General features: G+C 44.3%; 1 protein-coding gene across 3 annotated transcripts in view; it reads left to right on the top strand.

Moving 5' to 3' along the window:
- The first annotated feature begins 363 nt into the window (after window positions 1-363).
- LAMA5 (laminin subunit alpha 5) overlaps window positions 364-20,695 on the top strand; it is a 207,160-nt gene continuing 186,828 nt past the window's right edge. For all 3 annotated transcript variants that reach the window (XM_053394450.1, XM_053394447.1, XM_053394448.1), the window contains exons 1-2: window positions 364-1,028; window positions 13,287-13,439. In XM_053394450.1, the coding sequence (XP_053250425.1) occupies window positions 723-1,028; window positions 13,287-13,439 (459 nt within the window). In that variant the 5' untranslated portion in view covers window positions 364-722. The remainder of the gene's footprint in view (window positions 1,029-13,286; window positions 13,440-20,695) is intronic.

Genomic DNA, 20,695 nt, shown 5'->3' with positions numbered 1-20,695 from the left:
CCCCGCTGACTTCAGTGCGGCTTTCTCCCGCGTAATTGGAGATATAGGATCTCAAGGGAACTTTGCGTATTTTCACAGCCGCTTGGGAAAGTGCCTTGGGGCGTGGGGGGAGCGTTTTTTAAAAAGAAATCATCATCCTGCAGCCTTTTGCTTTACGCGGCGCGGAGCGACCGCCCCCCCAACCCCGGGGCCTTTTATTGTTCGCTTCCCACGTTGCTCTGGGCCGGCGCGCGAACGGGTTAACCCCGGAGGGGGGCCGCGAGGGCGTCCAAAACAATGGGCAGAATCAGAGCATGAATAATCCCCGTGCGGCGGCCACTCCTCCTCCTCCTCCTCCTCTGCTCCCCCCGTCGATCCCACCCACCCCTACCCGCCTCGGATCCCGCTATATCCCCTCCTCCTGGGGCGAAACGGTGCGCCTCTCTCTCCAAGTCGCCAAGTTCGTGAGGCTCCAGCTGCAGGTTGATGCGTCGATTGCGCAGCCTCGTTGCTACTTGCTTGGAAACCGCCGCAGCCGGGAAACTTTTCCCTTTGCGTCCTGCTGCCGCCGCCGCCGCCGCCGCAGTCTCCTTTTCTCCTCGGCTTTGGGGACCTTTAGCCCTTTGATCCTCAGCCATGGCTCTCCAGGGGAAACACTAGTTGCTCCTTCCCATTTCCCCCGATCCCAATTTCCTCCGGGATTTCTCCTTTCTTTTTTTGCTTTATTGCCAAACGCGAAAAAAATGGCGAGGGCGCCGGGGAAGAGCCGCTGCGCGCCGCCAGTGGTGCTGCCGCTGGTGCTGCTGCTGCTGCTGGCCGCGACCGTGCCCTCTGGCTCGGAAGGGCAGCCGGTCTCCTTCCACGCGGACGTGAACGGCCACAGCCTGCACCCACCTTACTTCAACCTGGCCGAGGGGACCAAGATCTCGGCCACCGCGACCTGCGGCGAGGAAGACTCCGGCGCCAAGACCCCCAGAGCCGTGGAGGATTTGTATTGCAAACTCGTGGGCGGGCCGGTAGCGGGAGGGGACCCCAACCAGACCATCCAGGTACAGTATTTTCATCGGAGGCTTCCTGATTTCTAGTTTCCATATGGCCGCATCTTGCATTGTTACTACTGTGGCTGCAATTTGTTTTAAGTGTTTTGTAATGATGAGCTTTAAATTATTCCAGTTACAGAAAGGTGTAACTGAAGAAGTGTGCATGCACACGAAAGCTCATACCAAGAACTAACTTAGTTGGTCTTTAAGGTGCTACTGGAAAGAAATTTGTTTGTTTGTTTCTTTAAATTATTGTAACCCGCCCCGGGACCTGCTGGCGACTTGTTTATAACACGAAACACGCGCGAATCTTTGCATCGTGGAGAGCGCGCAACTTGAGGATTCAATCCTGTGCCTTCTTTCCTGGGAGTAAGCCCCGTGGACCACGATGGGACTTTTCTCTCAGGTGGGCTGTTACAGGATGAAGGAAGAGGGTGGGGGAAAAATATATATCCTGGCTTTGCAATTATTTATCACAGCGCACAACTTTTGGCTGGCTCCTCCGCCAGTGTGGGCTAGAAATCTGGAAATCTCCCCTCCTCCTTCCTCTTTTGTTATCTCCCAAGTTGACTTGAGGTTGGTGGATTGATTCTCAGTTAATGGGGCAGGCACACAAAAGGTCGGGGGAGGAAGTGTCTCTCGCAAGTGTGTGTTTGTGGCTGTTTGCACACTCACAGAGCACATGTTTGCTCTGCGCTTCATAATGTGGACTTCTGAAAGGAGCATTGAATTTAGCAGACCTTTTTAGTGACTGTGGACTGAATGGCTGTGCCACCTTCCAGTTTTAAGGAGGGATGCAATTACTCTTCTTTTCGCCCCCACCTCCATTGACTGTGTACAGACAAACCATCTGCCAAGAGGTAACGTCTCAGCTGTTTGTTAAGCTTGGTGTGTGAGCTGCTCTGCCAAGTCCTACAGCACTTAAATAGCTGATCAGAATTCTAGTGTTGTGAGGGGGGCAGTAAGATTCTGTTCACGTTTGGCAGGACAACACACACACATGCCGTTAGCAAGTGGTTACTGCTGGGTAAATTGTGGCCCATTCATTTTAAGGTTAGACCCAACGTGCTCAAACTTACAACAAAACTCTGATTTATGTGCTTTATTAGTATGCTTGAATGCAGTGGGTGCCTTCTGCTTCCCTCTCCATAAAAAAATCAACTTCTGTTTTCTCAAGTTGAGGGTGCCCATTTGCCAAAAAATAATAATATTGCGATCCGGTCAAAGTTAAACATTGGCTTAAAGTAAAAAAAATAACAATAAAGACTTGTTGATTGTAGTGGGGGAAAGTTTAAGCACTTACGTTCGAAAATGTTGACATTTAGACAATCCTGGCTTCAGGGTTGGGTGTTTTTTTGGAGGAGCAGTTCTTGGTCAAGATACCACCCCCATACTCTCTGCTTCTCCTGCCCCTTTGGGCACAGTCCCTGCAACTTTCCAGGAGAGGGCAAAGTGAGAGGAAGCTGCTGGTCTTTCTTCTTGCTGACTTGCTTAGATGGGCCAGGTGATCAGGAAGCGTCCATGAGGAGGAGGGGCAGCAGAGCTGGGGGGGGGCTCTTGGATTTGGCAGTGGGCCCCATTTTGGGGCATGGAACTCAGCAGTTGCCCAGCAATGCCAACCTGATTGAGACTGGCCCTGAACACAAATGTGATTGGCCGCTGGAATGCATTTCTTTTTTGTCAGGCGTACAAAAGAATTCCAGTGGGTTTTTTAGAAAATAATAGCAGGAAACCTGTGTTGGAGAAAACACATCGGCCTATTCCATGCTACTAGTTAATAATAGCGTGTGTGTGTATTGCTAATGTTCATTTTCTTACAACAATCCTGTAAGGTTGGCCCAGTGTTATTATCTGTGGGGACTGAGGCATAGTAGCCCACTTTAAGGTTACCGCCAGTTGAGTTCATGGCCAGAGACCGAACTACGAATATTCCTCTTCATTTCATAACTATTGTGTTACGTGGCTTCCACATCTATAACTCAATATCTGTGAAGCAAACCCGCTTTTCAGAGCGGCACAGTTGGTCTGCCCTTTTCTAAGCACCTTTTCTTTTTCCTTCCTTGCTCAGAATTCGGAGTTCTGTGTTTTCACTGGATCAGCTATAAAAAAAGATACATAAATGAGAGAATTTAGGTAGCTCAGCTGGCAAGAGCATGAGACTCTTAATCTGACAGTTGTTGCACAACTTTGGGCAAAAGATTCCTGCATTGCAGGGGATTGGACTAGGTGACCCTTACAATTCTATGATTGGCTTTTTTTTGGAGTTGCTTCTTTGTGCTGAAAACGTTTGACTGTTAAGAGGGATCTTTGCATTTTCTCAAAACAGGAGCTTTTCTAGTAAGTATAAGCAAGTCCTCTAGAGTTTTACCTTGGCTCGCCCAGGTATCTCCACTCATAGTTTAATGTCTTATAAAAGAACAGTACAGGCAGTTGGCAGGCACTGACATTTTTGCTAGTCTAGCACAAATGCAGCATCTGAAGGGCTGGGGAACCTTTTTCTTCCCACTAGGGCAGCATTCCCTACATGCTAGTGTTGGGCGTAGAGGTAGATTTTGGAGTGAGCAGTTCCACCAAACTGGGCGCCAAGCCTTCAGGCTGCTGCAGGGCATCGTGCATATGAGGCAGTGAATTGAGCCAGAACGGAAGGTGAGAGGCAGGAGTGCTGAATTTTAGTCTTGCACAAGGTGCCACAGAAACTTGAGAAAGACCAGAGTCCACCCCGGAGGGTAGGTCTGAAGGCAAAATGTGTGCAGGGCAATGAATATGAGTCTTAGTACAGTAGGTTTTCTAGCCATGTGGAAAATAAAATCAAAGGTTTCTAAACACAACACACGCCCTCCCATTGAGCAAGCAAGAGGAATCGTCACAAGTTCAAGGACACATTCTGGTCATACAAAAGCACTCGAAGAGGTGATAGTAGAGCCAGAACGGAGTGTGGCTTGGGGAGAGGCCTGAAGCCTGAATGCCTGTGTTTGGTCCCTGGGATGGAGGTTCCCCAACCCTGCTGTAAACACTGAGCCCAAATGTAGGGAAAGAAAGGTAAAGGTAAAGGTACCCCTGACCATTGGGTCCAGTCACGGACGACTCTGGGGTTGCAGCACTCATCTTGCTTTACTGGCTGAGGGAGCCGGCGTTTGTCCGCAAACAACTTCTGGGTCATGTGGCCAACATGACTAAACCACTTCTGGCAAACCAGAGCAGCACACGGAAATACCGTTTACCTTCCCGCCGGAGTGGTACCTATTTATCTACTTGCATCTAACGTGCTTTCGAACTGCTAGCTGGGCAGGAGCAGGGACCGAACAACAGAGCTCACCCCGTTGCGGGGATTCAAACCACCAATCTTCTGATCGGCAACCCTAGGCTCTGTGGTTTAGACCACAGCACCACCCACGTCCCGTAGGGAAAGTTAGTTCTGCTTAAATCCCCTGGAAAGTGACCAGGCAAGTAAGTTGCAGCTAATTAATTCCACGTTAATTGCATTCAGACTCTATGGTTTATTATTAGGAATTTAGCTAGCCTTAGGAGGAGATTGTCAGCTTTCCCCCAGTTTCAGTTAACAGTAGTTTAAACACGGCATCTAAACTTTAAACTATGGTTAATCTTAATTTTATAGCCAGCTTCATAAACCATAGCTTGAAGTTGGGTTGTTTCGGACAAACCATAGTTAAAATTAATGTTAACCCATAGTTTAGCTTTCCAAGAACAAGCCTAGAGTCTTGGACTGGTGCCTCTGGCATGGCCACAATGAAAATTCAGAAACTTTTGTTTATGATTTAACTTTCCTGGACAAACTGATAAATCTTAGTTCATGAAGTTGGCTTGTTTTCATTAACCACAGTTTAGGTTTTCGATGTAATGGTAAACTGTGATTAATTTAAAAGTAAGCTGAAGCTTCTGAACTCCTCTGTGGATGAGAAGATGGGAATACACAATCCTGAGACTTACTGTGGCTTATATTTACAATCCTAAACCTTGGTTTTGTGTTAAATGTGAATTGGGCTTTTAAATAAACCCTAAAATACAGAGGCAACACCTTTTGCTCTGCTTTGATAGCACAAACTTCGTTGGGCAGATTTTGTTCCTTGGTGTGGACTGCCAGGAATATTCAGGGATCAGCCTGCTACAAATGCTTCTATGCATATTTACTTGAAGGTTTGGATCTGGTATTCTTCCAAACCGTTTCAAAACAGATGTGCAGGTGTACACTACTTTGGGGACAGACAGTAAATATTTTTTATGGGAGCCGAAGGTGGTGTGATACAGGCATTGTGGTGTGTAGCAAATCAACAAGAGCTGGGAACAGGGAAAGGTTGAGTCTACACACCAGGCACAACAATGCTTCTGTTCTGTAATACCATGTGCAACACTTTGGAAAAAGTGCCTCTGTTACCCAACCCTAAATGGAGAGTGTTGAATGTTGAGAATATAGGTGTGAATAAGTCCGCAAATTGTTTGAAGGAATGTGGGTGGGAAAGAAGGGTGTGTTAAGGATAAACAATTATTACAGGCTTATGTCAAAGTAAATGTCTGCTTAAACTGGGACCTGACTGAGAGGCCACATGCACCCAAGGCCAAGAATTTCCTAGGAATGTGGATGGCAAAAGTGTACCGCTGTTCAAAGTGGCTTGCGCTTTGCAAAGTGCTTAACAACTGTGGACATTTGGGATGGAGGGGAGACCAGTTGCAAGAGAGGATTTGCTAAAGGTTGGGGTGGAGGGAAGCAAGTGAGCTTTTACTTCCCTGTGTTCCAGGCCTGTTGTAAATCCTGCAAGGGCAACCATAGGAGTTGGAAAGCAAGTGGAATTTGAAACCTTCCCCAGTGTGCGAAGAAAGTCTTAAGACAAACCTTAGCAGCAGGGACCATTGTGGCTCGTGCTGGGTCGGGAAGAAGTTGAGATGCCAGTTCACCTGGCGCCCTTCCTCTGTGTAAGATTAAGAAGGATTATATTCATACATTCGCAGTCGAAGACACTTGACTCACATAAGTGAAAAATTAGCATGGCAGAAACCAGCTAACAATCAACCCACCCATGTTTTGGCTTGCAAGTTTGTGTAGAACAGCGGTGGCCAACTCCCAAGTGACTGTGATCTACTCACAGAGTTAAAAACTGGGGGTTCAGGTCAAAGTTGTTGAGCTCTTTTTTAGGGAGGAGGAAAGCCCCGTTTTTGGGGGGAGCAGGGAGAAAATGTTGAGCTTCTATGGGGGGGGAGCCAGTGATCTACCAGGGATCTACCACAGATGTCCAGTGATCTACCAGTAGATCATGATCTACCTCTTGGATGTGCCTGGTGTAGAACATCTAAAGAACAGTGTAGAACAGGGTAAACCAGAAAATTTTAAACCAGAAAAAGAAGCAGGCAGTTACCATACTGGTGAGGAGGAGGGTACGCATGCATGAGAGGGTACCTGGATGCCAGGGTGCCTGAAATGTTGATGCTGATGCCTTATTCAGTTGACCTTGTTTGTTGGTAACTGGCATAGTGCAGCCCAAATTGTGTGCCTGGGGAGGGCACCTGGCCAAACACAGAATGGGTTGTGTGAAGTGGCCCATGCCCCAAGTGACATAAGTGCACCATTGTGGTTTCCAAAGTGACAATCCCCCTTTGAGACTGGATTTTCAAAAGGGCTTCTCTCCCTGTTGTCTTGTTTTAGTGTTAAGCTGAAATGGTCTTGGGTGAAATGTAGGCACTAATAAAAGTTCAGCTTTACTGAAAACTATTCTTTTATTTTGGGGTGAACCAGCCACCCTTGAAAATGGGGCTTTGGATTTGGTCACTGCAATTTATCCATTTGGTAACTTATTCATTCAATAAGCTGCTTTTTGGGGAGCAGCTTATTTCTTCCCAAGAACAAGGGCAGCCGATTTGTTTCTTTGATTTCAGTCCATGCTGAACATACCTGATAGTAACCACCACCCTTGAATGCTAAAAGAGCGATAGCTAAGAGAAACTTGTTACATGTTAAGACTAGGTGTTTGACAGGCAATGCTTGTTTAACCGTGAGGCTACCGTGCCCGATTCTCTATAACCAGCTATGTAATACCTGCACACAAGAGGCTTATGTCAAGCACCCAAGTTCTCATGACAACTCTTTATGCCTCTTTCACCAGGTCTGATTTGTGCCCTTCCAATTGCAGCCTTGCACCATTCATATGTCCTTTCTTGGATACTACCAGCAACTTCCAATTAAACAAGCTTTGGCTATTCATAATGTTGAGTTGGATTGTGGTTGCTGCTCCCCTTCATGTTCTTCTGTATGGCTTTGATACTGCTGCCCCTTTGATGTAAGCCGTACTTCCTAGACTGATTTTTCTCTGGCCAATCTGAGTGCTTTGGTAAAATCCTTTTGTGGCTGGTTCCTTCCCATAACAGTGGGCAGCACTGAAGGGGAAAAAAGGGAAGGCATAGGAAAGGAGGTATTAAGTTGAAAGGTCACCGTTCTTAGTTCATTATCTTAAGGGATTTCAGCACTCCCTAGTGACTAAATCAACGATGAAGGCATGGAGAAAAAGAGGGGGATGTGTGTTCAATTTCCTTTGGCTGACGCAACCATAATGAACTCATGAGTTGGTTTGTAGAGTTTTCCAAATTGCACCACTTAAGCTTGCTCTCACCCTTTCACCTTCTCTGCCTTGTATATCATTCCCCAGTGGAACACACCCACAGGCTGGAAAACTATGGAGAAAAACCATGGAAGAGCTAATCTTTATATAAGATTATATAAGATGGGCCATTAGAATAGTTGCTTCCATGTTGTTGTTGTTGTTTAGTTGTTTAGTCGTGTCTGACTCTTCGTGACCCCATGGACCAGAGCACGCCATGCACTCCTGTCTTCCACTGCCTCCTGCAAGTTGGTCAAACTCATGCTGGTAGCTTCGAGAACACTATCCAACCATCTCATCCTCTGTCGTCCCCTTCTCCTTGTGCCCTCCATCTTTCCCAACATCAGGGTCTTTTCCAGGGAGTCTTCTCTTCTCATGAGGTGGCCAAAATATTAGAGCCTCAGCTTCATGATCTGCCCTTCCAGTGAGCACTCAGGGCTGATTTCCTTAAGAATGGATAGGTTTGATCTTCTTGCAGTCAGTCCATGGGACTCTCAAGAGTCTCCTCCAGCACCATAATTCAAAAGCATCAATTCTTCGGCAATCAGCCTTCTTTATGGTCCAGCTCTCACTTCCATACATCACTACTGGGAAAACCATAGCTTTAACTATACAGAAGTTTGTTGGCAAGGTGATGTCTCTGCTTTTTCAGATGCTGTATAGGTTTGTCGGGGGACGCGGGTGGCGCTGTGGGTTAAAGCCTCAGCGCCTAGGACTTGCCGATCGAAAGGTCGGCGGTTCGAATCCCCGCGGCGGGGTGCGCTCCTGTCGTTCAGTCCCAGCGCCTGCCAACCTAGCAGTTCGAAAGCACCTTCGGGTGCAAGTAGATAAATAGGGACCGCTTACCAGCAGGAAGGTAAACGGCGTTCTGTGTGCTGCGCTGGCTCGCCAGATGCAGCTTGTCACGCTGGCCACGTGACCCGGAAGTGTCTGCGGACAGCGCTGGCTCCCGGCCTATAGAGTGAGATGAGCGCACAACCCTAGAGTCTGTCAAGACTGGCACGTACGGGCAGGGGTACCTTATAGGTTTGTCATTGTTTTTCTCCCAAGAAGTTGCTTCCATAGGTGTATCAAAATAGCCACCTGAGGATAGAGTTTCACATCATAAGTGTTCTTTCTTTCTCACCTTCAGTTCGCTAGAGAATGGTTAAAGCACAAAGTTCTTACACAGATCCTTTTAACTACAGTAGACATTGACACTTCAATTTATTTATTATTTTTACATCCCACTTTTTCCTCCAAGAAGCTCAAAGTAGTGTGCATGATTCTCTACAACCTCATTTTATTGTTGCATCAATCCTGTGAGGTACATTAGCTTGAGGCAGAGAATGAATGGATGAAGATGTGAATCAAGGACTCCCAGGCCCTAGCCCAATGCTCTTGACCATGATGCCTCATGGGTTCTTTATAGCCATTTATCTTTTTTATAAAAGTATTTATATACCACCCGTTCACAAAATAGCAACATAAAAACGTTTAAAAGCAGTACAGAGCAAGCATCAAAATGAATGGCTACCTCACATAGGCCTGTCAACTTGTAGCATCCTTCAATTGTCCATATCACATCATTGTTGTAAATAAATATATAAGGTTGGGGAAGGGGAGATAGCTCAGTGGTCCCACCAAGCTGAAGGCCCCAGCTCCTATCCCCAGCATGTCCACTATAGGGTGGGGAGATACCACTGTGTGTGAAATCATGCAGAGGCAATACTGAACGAAGTAAATCAATGGGTTGACTCAGTAAAAGACAATGCCCTATTTCTCCTAAGATTGAGGTGAAAAAAACCCCAACAACTTAACAGCTTATTATTGGGTTGTTGTTTTTAACTGCTATTTAGTAACAAAACCCTAAACACTTCAATATTATTATTAGTAGTAGTAGTAGTAGTAGTAGTAGTAACAATGGATCTTTTTATTCTTGTACTTCTAGAATAACTATTCGAGTGTTAATCTCAAGGTGGGAAATCCTTATGAATTCAGTGTAGCAGTAAGTGCAGAAATCCAAATTGAAAGCCATTTTTTTAAAAATTGAGAGGTTGCATTGCATCGTGCCCTCAGGGGTTTATCATATTTTCTGCTCTTCTCTTTACTACTGCCCTTTTTCTCCATTTCCTATAGTAGTGGTTGAAATGGCAGTACAGTAATTGGGAGGTTTTTGTGTGCATGCGGTTGTTTCATTGGCTGTCTACTATGAGAGACCCATGAGAGACTCACTAGTGTCTCTTACTCAAGAGAAAACTTAGGGCACATAGTGAGCGCATTTAAGTCCCGTTGATTTCAGTGGGAGGGTTAAGCTGAGCAGGATTTGGACAAAAAACAGAAGCAGTTTGCATGCATTCCCTTTGATTCCCCAAATTTCCTTTGAGGCGTGTATGAGTCATGGTGCCATGAGTTCTGTGCCTCTGATGGAGGGAGACTATGTAGCTGATAGTGGAAGTTTTAATGGCAGAGAGAGCTTGATCTTTCTCTCTATATGATATTATACCTTGGGCTGTACTTTTCCACCCTTAAACAGTTGGCCTTTGTATTTGTATTTTTTTATATACTATTGGTGAGGTATTCTGCTCCCTTGTATGCTGATCCTACTATAATGGTTGAACCAGCAGCAATTGGCACAGTTGATACACGGCTTATGAGTATTTGAAATCCTGGTTTGCCATTGTGGCAGTAAGCTGATCACTCCTAAAAGATCTGTGCGGACTGGTGAAAGCAGATATCTGAAAGGCCATTCTGATTAAAGCACGTTGTGTTGAAAAAAATATGCAATAGTAGCAGCACTATGTACAGTACAGTGGCCAACATGACTGCATGTTGTTTTAAATGGTTTTAGTGTTCTATTTTGAACTGGGACTTCAGGGTGAAGGGCATTTAATAAATAAAAATAATAGATAATAATAGTGCAGCACATTACAGTTGCTGGAATAACCTTTAAGTGGTCCACTAAGGCCCTCAGCAATTTTCAAGCGGGCCTAATCCATCAGCTGATGTACAAAATGGACCTGTGTGGACAGTAGCTTTTGGATCGACACAATGCAAGAATGCTATAAATTTGTCCCATCAGTTTTCCCGGTTCTAACGTACTTCCTCACAGGTTTCTATTACACCCTGCAAAGACCTCAACAATCCCTTTGCTTTAAATGGGAGATTTAAAATGAGAGAAAGGATTAGATTTGCAGTTGCTTGAGATCAAGCTCTTCCATTCAGACCCGCTCCATTATCTCAGTTTGCTCTGATTGCCGAGGTATTAAATTCCACAACCCTTTTTGTAACTTCCTTGTCTGCTCCTGCAAAACCTTTCTAGGTCTCCCATCTCTTTTCCTGAGAAAAGCCTATTGTTGCAATTTAACCTATTGTTGCAATTTGCTTGGATCTACAAGGTTGATGGGATTTGTTTTCTCAGGACTTTCATAAACATGATGCGCAGTTTTATCTTGCTTGTGAGAAACCAAACACCACCTCACGCTCCCACATACATTTTCCCTTAATGGGAGAAATGATGTTGTTTATTTAATATATGATGGATGAGCAGCGTTGGCAAACGTTTGATCTTGGTGGACTAGTGATCTTGGGACAAATCTCAACAACAACAGCAAAAGTTTTTGAGGTATTTTTAATTAAAATTGCCAAAATCTGCACTACCAACATGGGCTGCCATATGCCTGGATTTTCCCAGACATTTCAGTCATTTTCACCTGGACGTTGCTTAAGGAGGCTGAATACTGGCTTGGCTTGGGAAAATTCTGGACTTATGGCAACTGCAGCAAATCGATTGTCCCATTTTCCCCATTAAGTGTTGGCTTCATTTCCTCCACAGAAGAGCAGAAGGCCTGAAAGAAGTTGACAGTTCGGCCTGGTGTCATGCTGCCGTTACCATAGCAACCACCGGCAGGCCTACGTGGAGGCACTGATCCAGTCTACTGCTAGAGCAGAAGGCCATTAATCCTGCTAGCAAATTACGCCCCTGCTGAGATCCTACTTTTGACCTAATGCTTCACTTTTCCGAAAACATTTAAAACAAATAAACAAAAGAACTCTCTAGGTTCGATACAAATGTCACGTTTATTTTTAGACCAAATGTGCTTGGCTTGGCATTACTAGCAACATATTTATTTCAGCCCATCCTAACTCTAAGGCTCAGGGCAGGTTGCTTCATTTAAAAAAAAACTCTCTTCAACCACACAACATGTTTTCTTCCATCCCCCCCCCCACATGAGGAATACTGGGCTCCCTCCCAGGCTTGTTGCCCAAATTTACCCAGTCAGTCCATAGTTGTGCGGGACCGTTAACTTAGATATTCCATGTAACTCATGTAGTTACTCTTCTACAGTTCATCTCTTTTATTTTATAGTAGCAGCAGCCTCATACCTGATGTTGCTCAGAAATTATATTAAAAACCCCCACAAAAAATCAGGGCAGTTTTGAAATCGGTGGATAAAATCTGTGCAACTTTGAAAGGTTCAGCCCACTATTTTGATTCAAAATGGCGCCCAACTATATCTCAACAGATGCTTCTTGATTTCAGGAATCATCATGCAGAATTGTGTTACTGTTATTTTAAGAGGTGCCCAAAGAGCAAGCAAACAACTTCCTAAAATGCATAGCAGATGTGACTGGTTCGGTTTATCTTTCAGACAGCAGGGATATCATCACAGAAAATTGTTGGAATGTATGCATTCTGCATTTCTAGAGACAGACTATGGGGAGGGTGGAAAAAGCTGTTCCCTCAGCCAAAGGGAACCGTAGAAGCCTTGTGGCCTTTGTGTGGGTATAGGAGGAACTGTGAGAAGAGATATTGGAAAGAGTCCTGGTATCTTGTGACCAGAACAGAACTACTGTTCTCAGAGTGGACTACAGTCATCCCTTAAGGAATAATCTACCTGGCTGTGCTGCTAGAGTAGGTTGCAAAGCGACACAACACTGGTGTGTGAAGTGGGATCAGAGCTTATGAGACAGTGTAAGAGAAGATTTTTTACTTATCAATCTGTAATTGTGAGATAGCAAGATAACACTTAAGATGGCTTAAGGTTAAGATCAGCATTTTGACTTTGGCCCCATAGCAAACTGTTAACTAGCTAAGATAACTAACTGGACCGATGTACAAGGTTGATGGATTTGCTTTCCCAGGACTTTCATAAATATGATGCACAGTTTTATCTTGCTTGTGAGAAACCAAACACCACTTCTCACAGGCCTTCAGACAGAATAACCTCTCTATTCTCTCTCTTGCCACTGTGGCTTAGCACTACATGAATGAGATGCATGAATGAGCTTGCACATTCTCTCCATACCAGGGAGGAGAAATTCAGCAGCTTTTACTTTCAGTTTTTGTCACATTTTTCACGTTCTCTACTGCATATATATGTATATGTGTGTGTGTGTGTGTGTGTGCGCGCGTGCATGCGTGCGCTGCAATAAAGGCCACAGGAGAAGAGTAAGATGTATTTGTTCCATTGAGGATAAGGTCTAGGGGGGGAAGTGTGCAATCTCATGGCCTGCTTTCAATCTAGTTAGGGTTGAGAGCCTCCCTATTGCCTCTGGGCTGCTTGGAGCACTGAATATGGTCCATGTTTATGATCACAGGTGTGGAATGAGGGTGTGGATCCATAATCTTCCTGAATAAAAATGGAAACCTTTTCTCTGCTTTTTTTTTTTTTTACCACAGGGTCAGTACTGTGACATCTGCTCATCGGCCAATAGCAACAAAGCCCATCCCATCACCAATGCTATTGATGGCACCGAGCGCTGGTGGCAAAGCCCTCCTCTTTCACGAAGGCTGGAATTCAATGAGGTCAACGTCACCTTGGATCTTGGACAGGTAACTGCAGGAAAACGTCATCCTCCTTGATCAAGGGACCCTAACCCTAACCCTTTCTACTTTGCAGAGATATTGATAGACAAGAGAGTACTTCTTTGTTCATTGTTTTTTGAGTTACACAACAGGACACATTGGAAATCCTGCAACTTTCCTTAGATAACTACAGTCACTGTATTGTTGGCCCCCAAAGTCTTGTCCAGAAGACAACGGAATCATTCAGAGCTGTAGCACTACATGTAGAAATAGCAAGGTTACCTTGCTTGCAAAGTGCTTCAGATGTATGTGCAATATATATATTGAACAGAATCTTACTATTTCAGGCTGCATGAGGGGCTGAGATGCATATTTTACTGCTCTCCAATGTGAGGCATCTCTGCACCTAGACCAACAGCATTCCTGCGAGAAAGCTGTGCTTGAACCCTTCTCCTTGCAACAGGGAGTGACACAGAGCAGGCAAAGCTTTCATCTTGATTCTAGGGATAAGCCAGCCATAAGGGAAATTTCCATAATGGCCATCATACATATATTCCATATATTTAATTGGATGGGTTTGAGACCTTGCGGTTGAAGGAAAGTCACAAAGTCAATACTGGCCTGTTCTTTGTTAGTGAGATCGTGTGGACATTTGAGCTTTCGAGATCTTTTTCCGCAGGCGGGATGAAGCATCTGAAAGGTGACACGCCACTTAAATACAAAAGAAAGCAAATAACTGCACTTTGAGAAGTCACTTCAGGGATTTTAAAGCAAATTGCTGATATCCTGTTGTTGAATGTTAGCTCAGACCTTTGGGGATCAGAGTTCATACTGGCCTGTCAAGACCAAGTGTAATGATTTGAATGTGAAAAGTATCTGGTGTCCAATAACCTTTCCTTCCTTTTGATAACCTGGTTTCTGGGTCACTGTTTATATCTTAAGAAACAGTGGTTCACTCGGCCTGTTTGTGTGATATAGGCTGCTAGAACATTGTTTTATATTTTGAAGAAAAGTTTGATTTATGTTTGAAGTATTATATATATTTAAATGGGGACCCCTCCCATATTATCAAGAGAATACCCTTAAGAATAATACAGTGGTACCTCAGATTACAAACGCTACAGGTTACAGACTCCGCTAACCCGGAAGTAGTACTTCAGGTTAAGAACTTTACTTCAGCGGGAGGCCCCATTAGCTAAAGTCGTACCTCAGGTTAAAAACAGTTTCATGTTAAGAACGGACCTCCGGAACGAATTAAGTTCTTAACCAGAGGTACCACTGTACATGTATCAACAAATTGAACTGGATTAATCAGAGAGTATACATCGTATAACGATGCTCCTGGTTCTTTGTTAAACTTTTCCTAGACAAGTGGAAAATTCCAAGAAGCAAAGTGTCTGACACCAGCATGCAAGGGATAACACAAATTCTGCAAAATAACTGCGTGTGTACAACAATTGCCATATAATTTTTGTGCGTAGAAAACCCTGACTGGTTGTGAGCCTTTGGTTTTAATGGATCTGCCAATCTTATCTGCAGAAATCTCCACAAAGGAATAGTTAGACACTGTTTTCTCTTTGCAAGTGCAGGGACTCAGTAAGAAAGGTAATTTCCAGGTGCCTTTTGCAGTTCTATGACCTAGGGCCATCGGCTTTGCCTGTTTGTGGACTAGTTCTCATTTCAAAGCAGGCAGCTTCAGTTTGAAACACTCTAGTTAAATATTTAAACAAAGCTCCAATACACGAAGGAAGGAGGGCAGCTGTCTAGGATGAATGCCTGGGGATGGAGGCAGTTGAATATCTCCTAGGAGAGAACTTTTCCATCGCTGAAAGGTCTGACAGTAACCTATATGCCAGCCTTTCATTTCAAGTGCAGACAAAATGTGACAGGCAAAGCTTCTGGGGGAGAACTGGCTTACCAGTTGCTTGCTGAATAGAATAGGCAGAGGAAGCAGTCTGTGTTGTAAACAATTCCCTCCTTGGAATTCAGTGAGTCGAGAGCATTCAGTTCTGGAGTGTGATTTTGATGATGTAGCATTTAAAGGACTATAGTGTCGCAGCAGGCAGACTGGAGGTTTACTGTTCCGCCCTACTGGCTTCTGAAACATTTGGGTTCAATTTTCTAGAAAACACTAAATGCAAAGGCAGACATGACATTTGTTTTCTAACAGCCTGGTCTGTTTACTTGTGGCTTCGGAAATTCCACTTGTGTGTTGTTTTTCTCGTGCGAAGTTGATATATCAGAATTCTGCTCATTTTTGTGGTAGTGTAATTCAAACTAGGTTTCAACGCCACTTTCCTGCCTGTAAGTTCTATGTACTGCGAGGAAAGTTTGCCTCTATCCAAAGGTTGCAGGTGTATGGATCGCTATGATATTCAGGAACAATTCGGTTACTTGTTTTATTCCTATCTGCAAACTGATAACTAAGATAACTGGACTGATAACCGAATCGTCTCACATCAGATGAAAATGCTGCTATTGCGTCCTGCACCACTAGAAATAGGAAAATCAAGACCAGGAGGATGCAATGCATTTCTAGTATCAGTTGTTGTTGTTTAGTCGTTTAGTCGTGTCCGACTCTTTGTGACCCCATGGACCAGAGCACGCCAGGCACTCCTGTCTTCCACTGCCTCCCGCAGTTTGGTCAGACTCATGTTTGTAGCTTCGATGACACTGTCCAACCATCTTGTCCTCTGTCGTCCCCTTCTCCTTGTGCCCTCCATCTTTCCCAACTTCAGTATCAGTAGTTGAGTAAATTATGGGAGACGGCTTCTTAGCTCGATTGGTGACATCAACAGCTGCAAAATACCGTATTTTTCGCTCTATAAGATACACCAGACGACAAGACGCACCTAGTTTTTGCAGGAAGAAAACAAGAAAAAAAATATTCTGAATCTCAGAAGCCAGAACAGCAAGAGGGATCGCTGCGCAGTGAAAGCAGCAATCCCTCTTGCTGTTCTGGCTTCTGGGATAGCTGCGCAGCCTGCATTCACTCCATAAGACGCACACACATTTCCCCTTACTTTTTAGGAGGGGAAAAGTGAGTCTTACAGAGCAAGAAATATGGTAGTTGCTGTTGGGATTTGCAGCTGTGCTATCACCACCTATACTTGTGGCAGTGGCTAAGATTTCCAAGGAAGGAGCCTGGCGTCCGCGTCCCAGGATGCCTTTGAATGATGGGGATATGGCCAGGCAAAGCAGATAAAGTTGCCTATCTTTGCATTTTGCAGTTTCTTTTCTTTTTGCTGAAATTGATAAGGTTGTTACTGATGATGGCGGTTCCTTTCGGTAGCTGTTTTCTGTGTACAAAGTGCATGGCAACTCTTGCCTCGTTTACCCTCACGACAACCCTGTGAATGAGGCTGCTATTATTCCCCTTTAACAAGCTGTTCTTTTGTTTGTGCCCTTTCCTGTTGCCTGCCCATCTGTCCTGAGTAGCAGGGCCACAAATAAAGAAGCAAGGAGGAGCATTGGAATCCCCAGCCAGTGAATGACAACCTGAAAAAGAGAAAAGGGAGGGGGGAAATAAAAATAAAAACTGAAGTGGCGGGCCACCCAGCCTGAGTAATTTATATAATAGACTCACATCATGTAGTGAATGGCCTGTGATGGCTTTAAGTTTACAGTTCTCTGGCAGGGGAGGTCAAGGAGGTTCTGCTAAATAATGGGAAGGGCTATTCATTTGATTATCTATTTGGAGGTATCTGTTTTTGGGTGTGGGTGGGATTGTAACTGTTTCAGCTCAGCTGCAGACTTTTGTGTATCATCAGCAAGAATGGTTGATGTTTATGCTAACCTGTGATCATCAGAGGCAAGCTGTAGCCTGGCATCTTGATGTCCCCTGACTACTGGTTATAAAGTGAGCAAATTGGTTAGGAAACTCTCGGTGGATTGTCCAAAAAGAGAACAATATTTCATCTTTGTAATCAGTAGCAAGCATTTAACTTTGGGTGTTGGTTGAATTGGTAGCTCTTAGAGCGTGTAAATGTTACAAATGTTTGGTTGGATCCCTGGTCAGTGGTTCTACAAATGCAGGATATTCTAGCGGTGGCTGCAGAATTTGGACCCTTGAAAATCTTTCATTGTTGATCATTACTAATCTTATGCTAAACAAGGTGATAGTTAGGCCTATAGTTCAGAATTTCCTCACCCCTTAGGGACATATCCCCAATATGATGGTGTTTAGGTACCTCTTAAATCATTGGTAGGCAAACTAAAGCCCGGGGGGCCAGATCCAGCCCAATCACCTTCTAAATCCGGCCCACGGATGGTCTGGGAATCAGTTTGTTTTTACATGAGTAGAATGTGTGCTGTTATTTAAAGAGCATCTCTGGGTTATTTGTGGGGCATAGGAATTTGTTCATTTCTCCCCCTTCAAAATATAGTCTGGCCCCCCACAAGTTCTGAGGGACAGTGGACTGGCCCCCTGCTGAAAAAGTTTGCTGACCCCTGCCTTAAATCAACATTAAGACTACTCTAGTGGTTATTCTCTCCCCCCCCCCCTTTATGTCAATGCTTGTTTATAGGTGAGGTGGGGATTCTTGCCTACAATGGTTATCCTGATTTCAGAATGAACAGATACAATAGGTATCAGGGAGTTGTGATGTAGCAGTTGTCTATATTAGCAAAGAGACTAAAGTGCTTTAAGGAATATTGAGGAACTGGCTTCTTTCCAGATCCCTGACTTCTCCTCCCATGAAGGTGATTCCAGGCCGAGACACCACAGAAAAGTTTATATGATGTTAGTATTTTGTGGATAGCTGAGTGAAGAGAAATGCTTAAGGGTCTTGGAAAGCAACAAAAAGAGAACATTCATGCCAGGACATGCTTGCAGCTAAGTGTTGTTGATTGTAGAGCTGTTGCAATCCTCCTTAAAAGGAGCTATTGGTTGTGAGTTATACTGGGGAGACATGTGACAGTCCTTGCATGTGAAGATTGGGAGCCTATTTGGGCCACAGGCTACACCACTTGGTGTGTGTTCACAGCCAGAGGATGATAATGTTCTGAAGTACCAAATCCTCTTCTATTGTGACACACAAGGAAAAGTTTAGCCCAGAGCAATTTAGTGTTTATGCGCATGCACGAGCACGAGCACCAAAACCCAGAAGTAACCCATTCTGGTCCTTCCGGGTTTGGCGCTGTGCGCAACCCGAAATAGAGTAACTTGAAGCGTCTGTAACCCGAGGTACCACTGTATATGTGTGCTACCATTCTGCAGGCAATTCTGCAGATTGTGGTATTGGGCATATGACTTCGTAAGATCTCAGCTTGCAGTTTAAACATAAAGTAGGTTTCTAGCTCTTGTGGCTTTGAAGATATGCACAAAAGTGCATTGGACAATGCCTGCTAAAATGGCACAACTCGGAGGGATGGCACTTTGTACCCTGCATAGATAGATTTTTTCCTCCCCCCACCCCAAGCCGAAATAATTTGTGAAAAGCAGTAAAAAATGAAAGTTATGCAAAATAAGCAGAACTATGCAACATATGATTTTCATAATCATATGCAGAATTTAGCTTTTATTGGCAATAATTTTTAATTTTTAAAGCATGGAGTTAACATAGTCCTGCCTGCTGTCTCATTGCACCTTCAAATCTTATATTTGTCCGAGAAGAGAAAGATACTCAAAGAGGGAGCTGCAGCAGTTATGCCTTCGGCACATGCAGCACTAGTTGAGTTGTGTTTAGAGGAGATAAAAGTGGTGCTTGTTGGCAGCTTTCAGAAAAAGAAGAAAGAACTAGTTTTCTTCCTCCAGGGTCAGTTTAATGTCGTTTCCCTTAGTGATTGTAATAAAATGGTGTTCTCTATAGAAAAGAATCATTTGTCTTCTTCCCTATGAAGCGTCTTTGGTTTTCTGAAAGCCACCACAGTTGAAATCTTTTAGGAAAAGCTCATCCATGGAGGCCATTGTGGTCTAACCTGTTAACTTTCCCCCCTTGCTTTTAAGAACAATTGCTAGTCTGTATGCTTTAGGCTGCTTCCTTTCTGCCCTTCTATCCAAAGGAAAGTTTACTCTCAGGGTGAAAAAACAGTTTCTGGAAAGACGTGGCATTTGGGGTTCTTTTATATCAATATTGTCTTTATTATTTATTCTTTTGGAATTAAAGAACAATCTATCCATTTCGTACTAAAATAATACCACCCCCAAAATTAATAAATCCAACGTAGGCCATTGGAGGTCCAGTGCCGAGGACCTTCTGGCAGTTCCCTCACTGTGAAAAGCAAAGCTACAGGGAACCAGGCAGAGGGCCTTCTCAGTAGTGGCCCCTGTGGTGGGACATGCCATCAGATGTCAAGGCAATAAGCAACTATCTTACTTATAAAAGACATCTGAAGGCAGCCCTGTTTAGGGAAGTTTTTACTGTTTAATGCTGCATTGTGTTTCTAATATTTGGTTGGGAGCCGCCCAGAGTGGCTGGGGAAACCCAGCTGATGGGCAGGATATAAATAATAAATTTATTTATTATTTAAAAATATAATATATTTTGCTTTGTTCAGTTATTAAAGGATGAATAGACTCCAGACTGCACCTGGAAGTTGCTAAGCATGGTTTTTTTCCCTCACCCCATCCTCTCCCCCAGGCCAGCCACTTCTGTTACACACACTTGGATTCTTCAAAGATTAGGGGCAAAGCACCCTGAGGTGAACTGTGTCCAGAGCAAGGTCAGACATGTCAGTGAAGCTGGGAATTTCAGGGGGCTAGGTCTGTAATTATTAGGAAGATGTGAGCGATGTGCCGTTTTCTTGCGAGCTGCGTGATAACTGGCTGCTCTTGGCCTGTTTGAAAATGACTGCAACTGGAGGAATGACTATAGCTGAGCGCGTCGAAGCAGACATTTCCTCTGCTGGACATTGTTACTGCTGAATCAAGGATCTCTGGACTTTCAAAGTTGGAGGAAGAATTCTGCAGTAGTTAGTAGGGTTGGGCCAACGATACATTTGGGCGCATTCTACCACTTGCTTTTGGTAATCAGAACCATGCTTCCCCATCTTAGAGAAAGGATGTGAAACAGTTTGTAAAAGAGAAGAGGGAACACTTTTCTGTTGCCAAGGTGACCTCTGCTCCTTTGCATTGGGATGCACATCCTCTTCCAATTAATGCAATTCAGAGGAGTGACATCAGTTGCGCATCTGAATGCTGCAGATGTTCCTTCACCCAATTTTACTTTTTCGGTGGAATTCCCATCTTGATGTGTATCAGGGTGAGAGGTTGAATTTACCACTCTGGGCAGTGACAGGTTGGGAAACATAGTTTGCAGATGAGAAGGAAAAAATGTGCTAAA

Source organism: Podarcis raffonei, chromosome 6, assembly GCF_027172205.1.
Source record: "Podarcis raffonei isolate rPodRaf1 chromosome 6, rPodRaf1.pri, whole genome shotgun sequence".
In the NCBI taxonomy this organism is placed as follows: Eukaryota; Metazoa; Chordata; class Lepidosauria; order Squamata; family Lacertidae; genus Podarcis; species Podarcis raffonei.
Note: the sequence above shows the minus strand (reverse complement) of the source record. Positions and strands in the feature narration are given on the sequence as shown.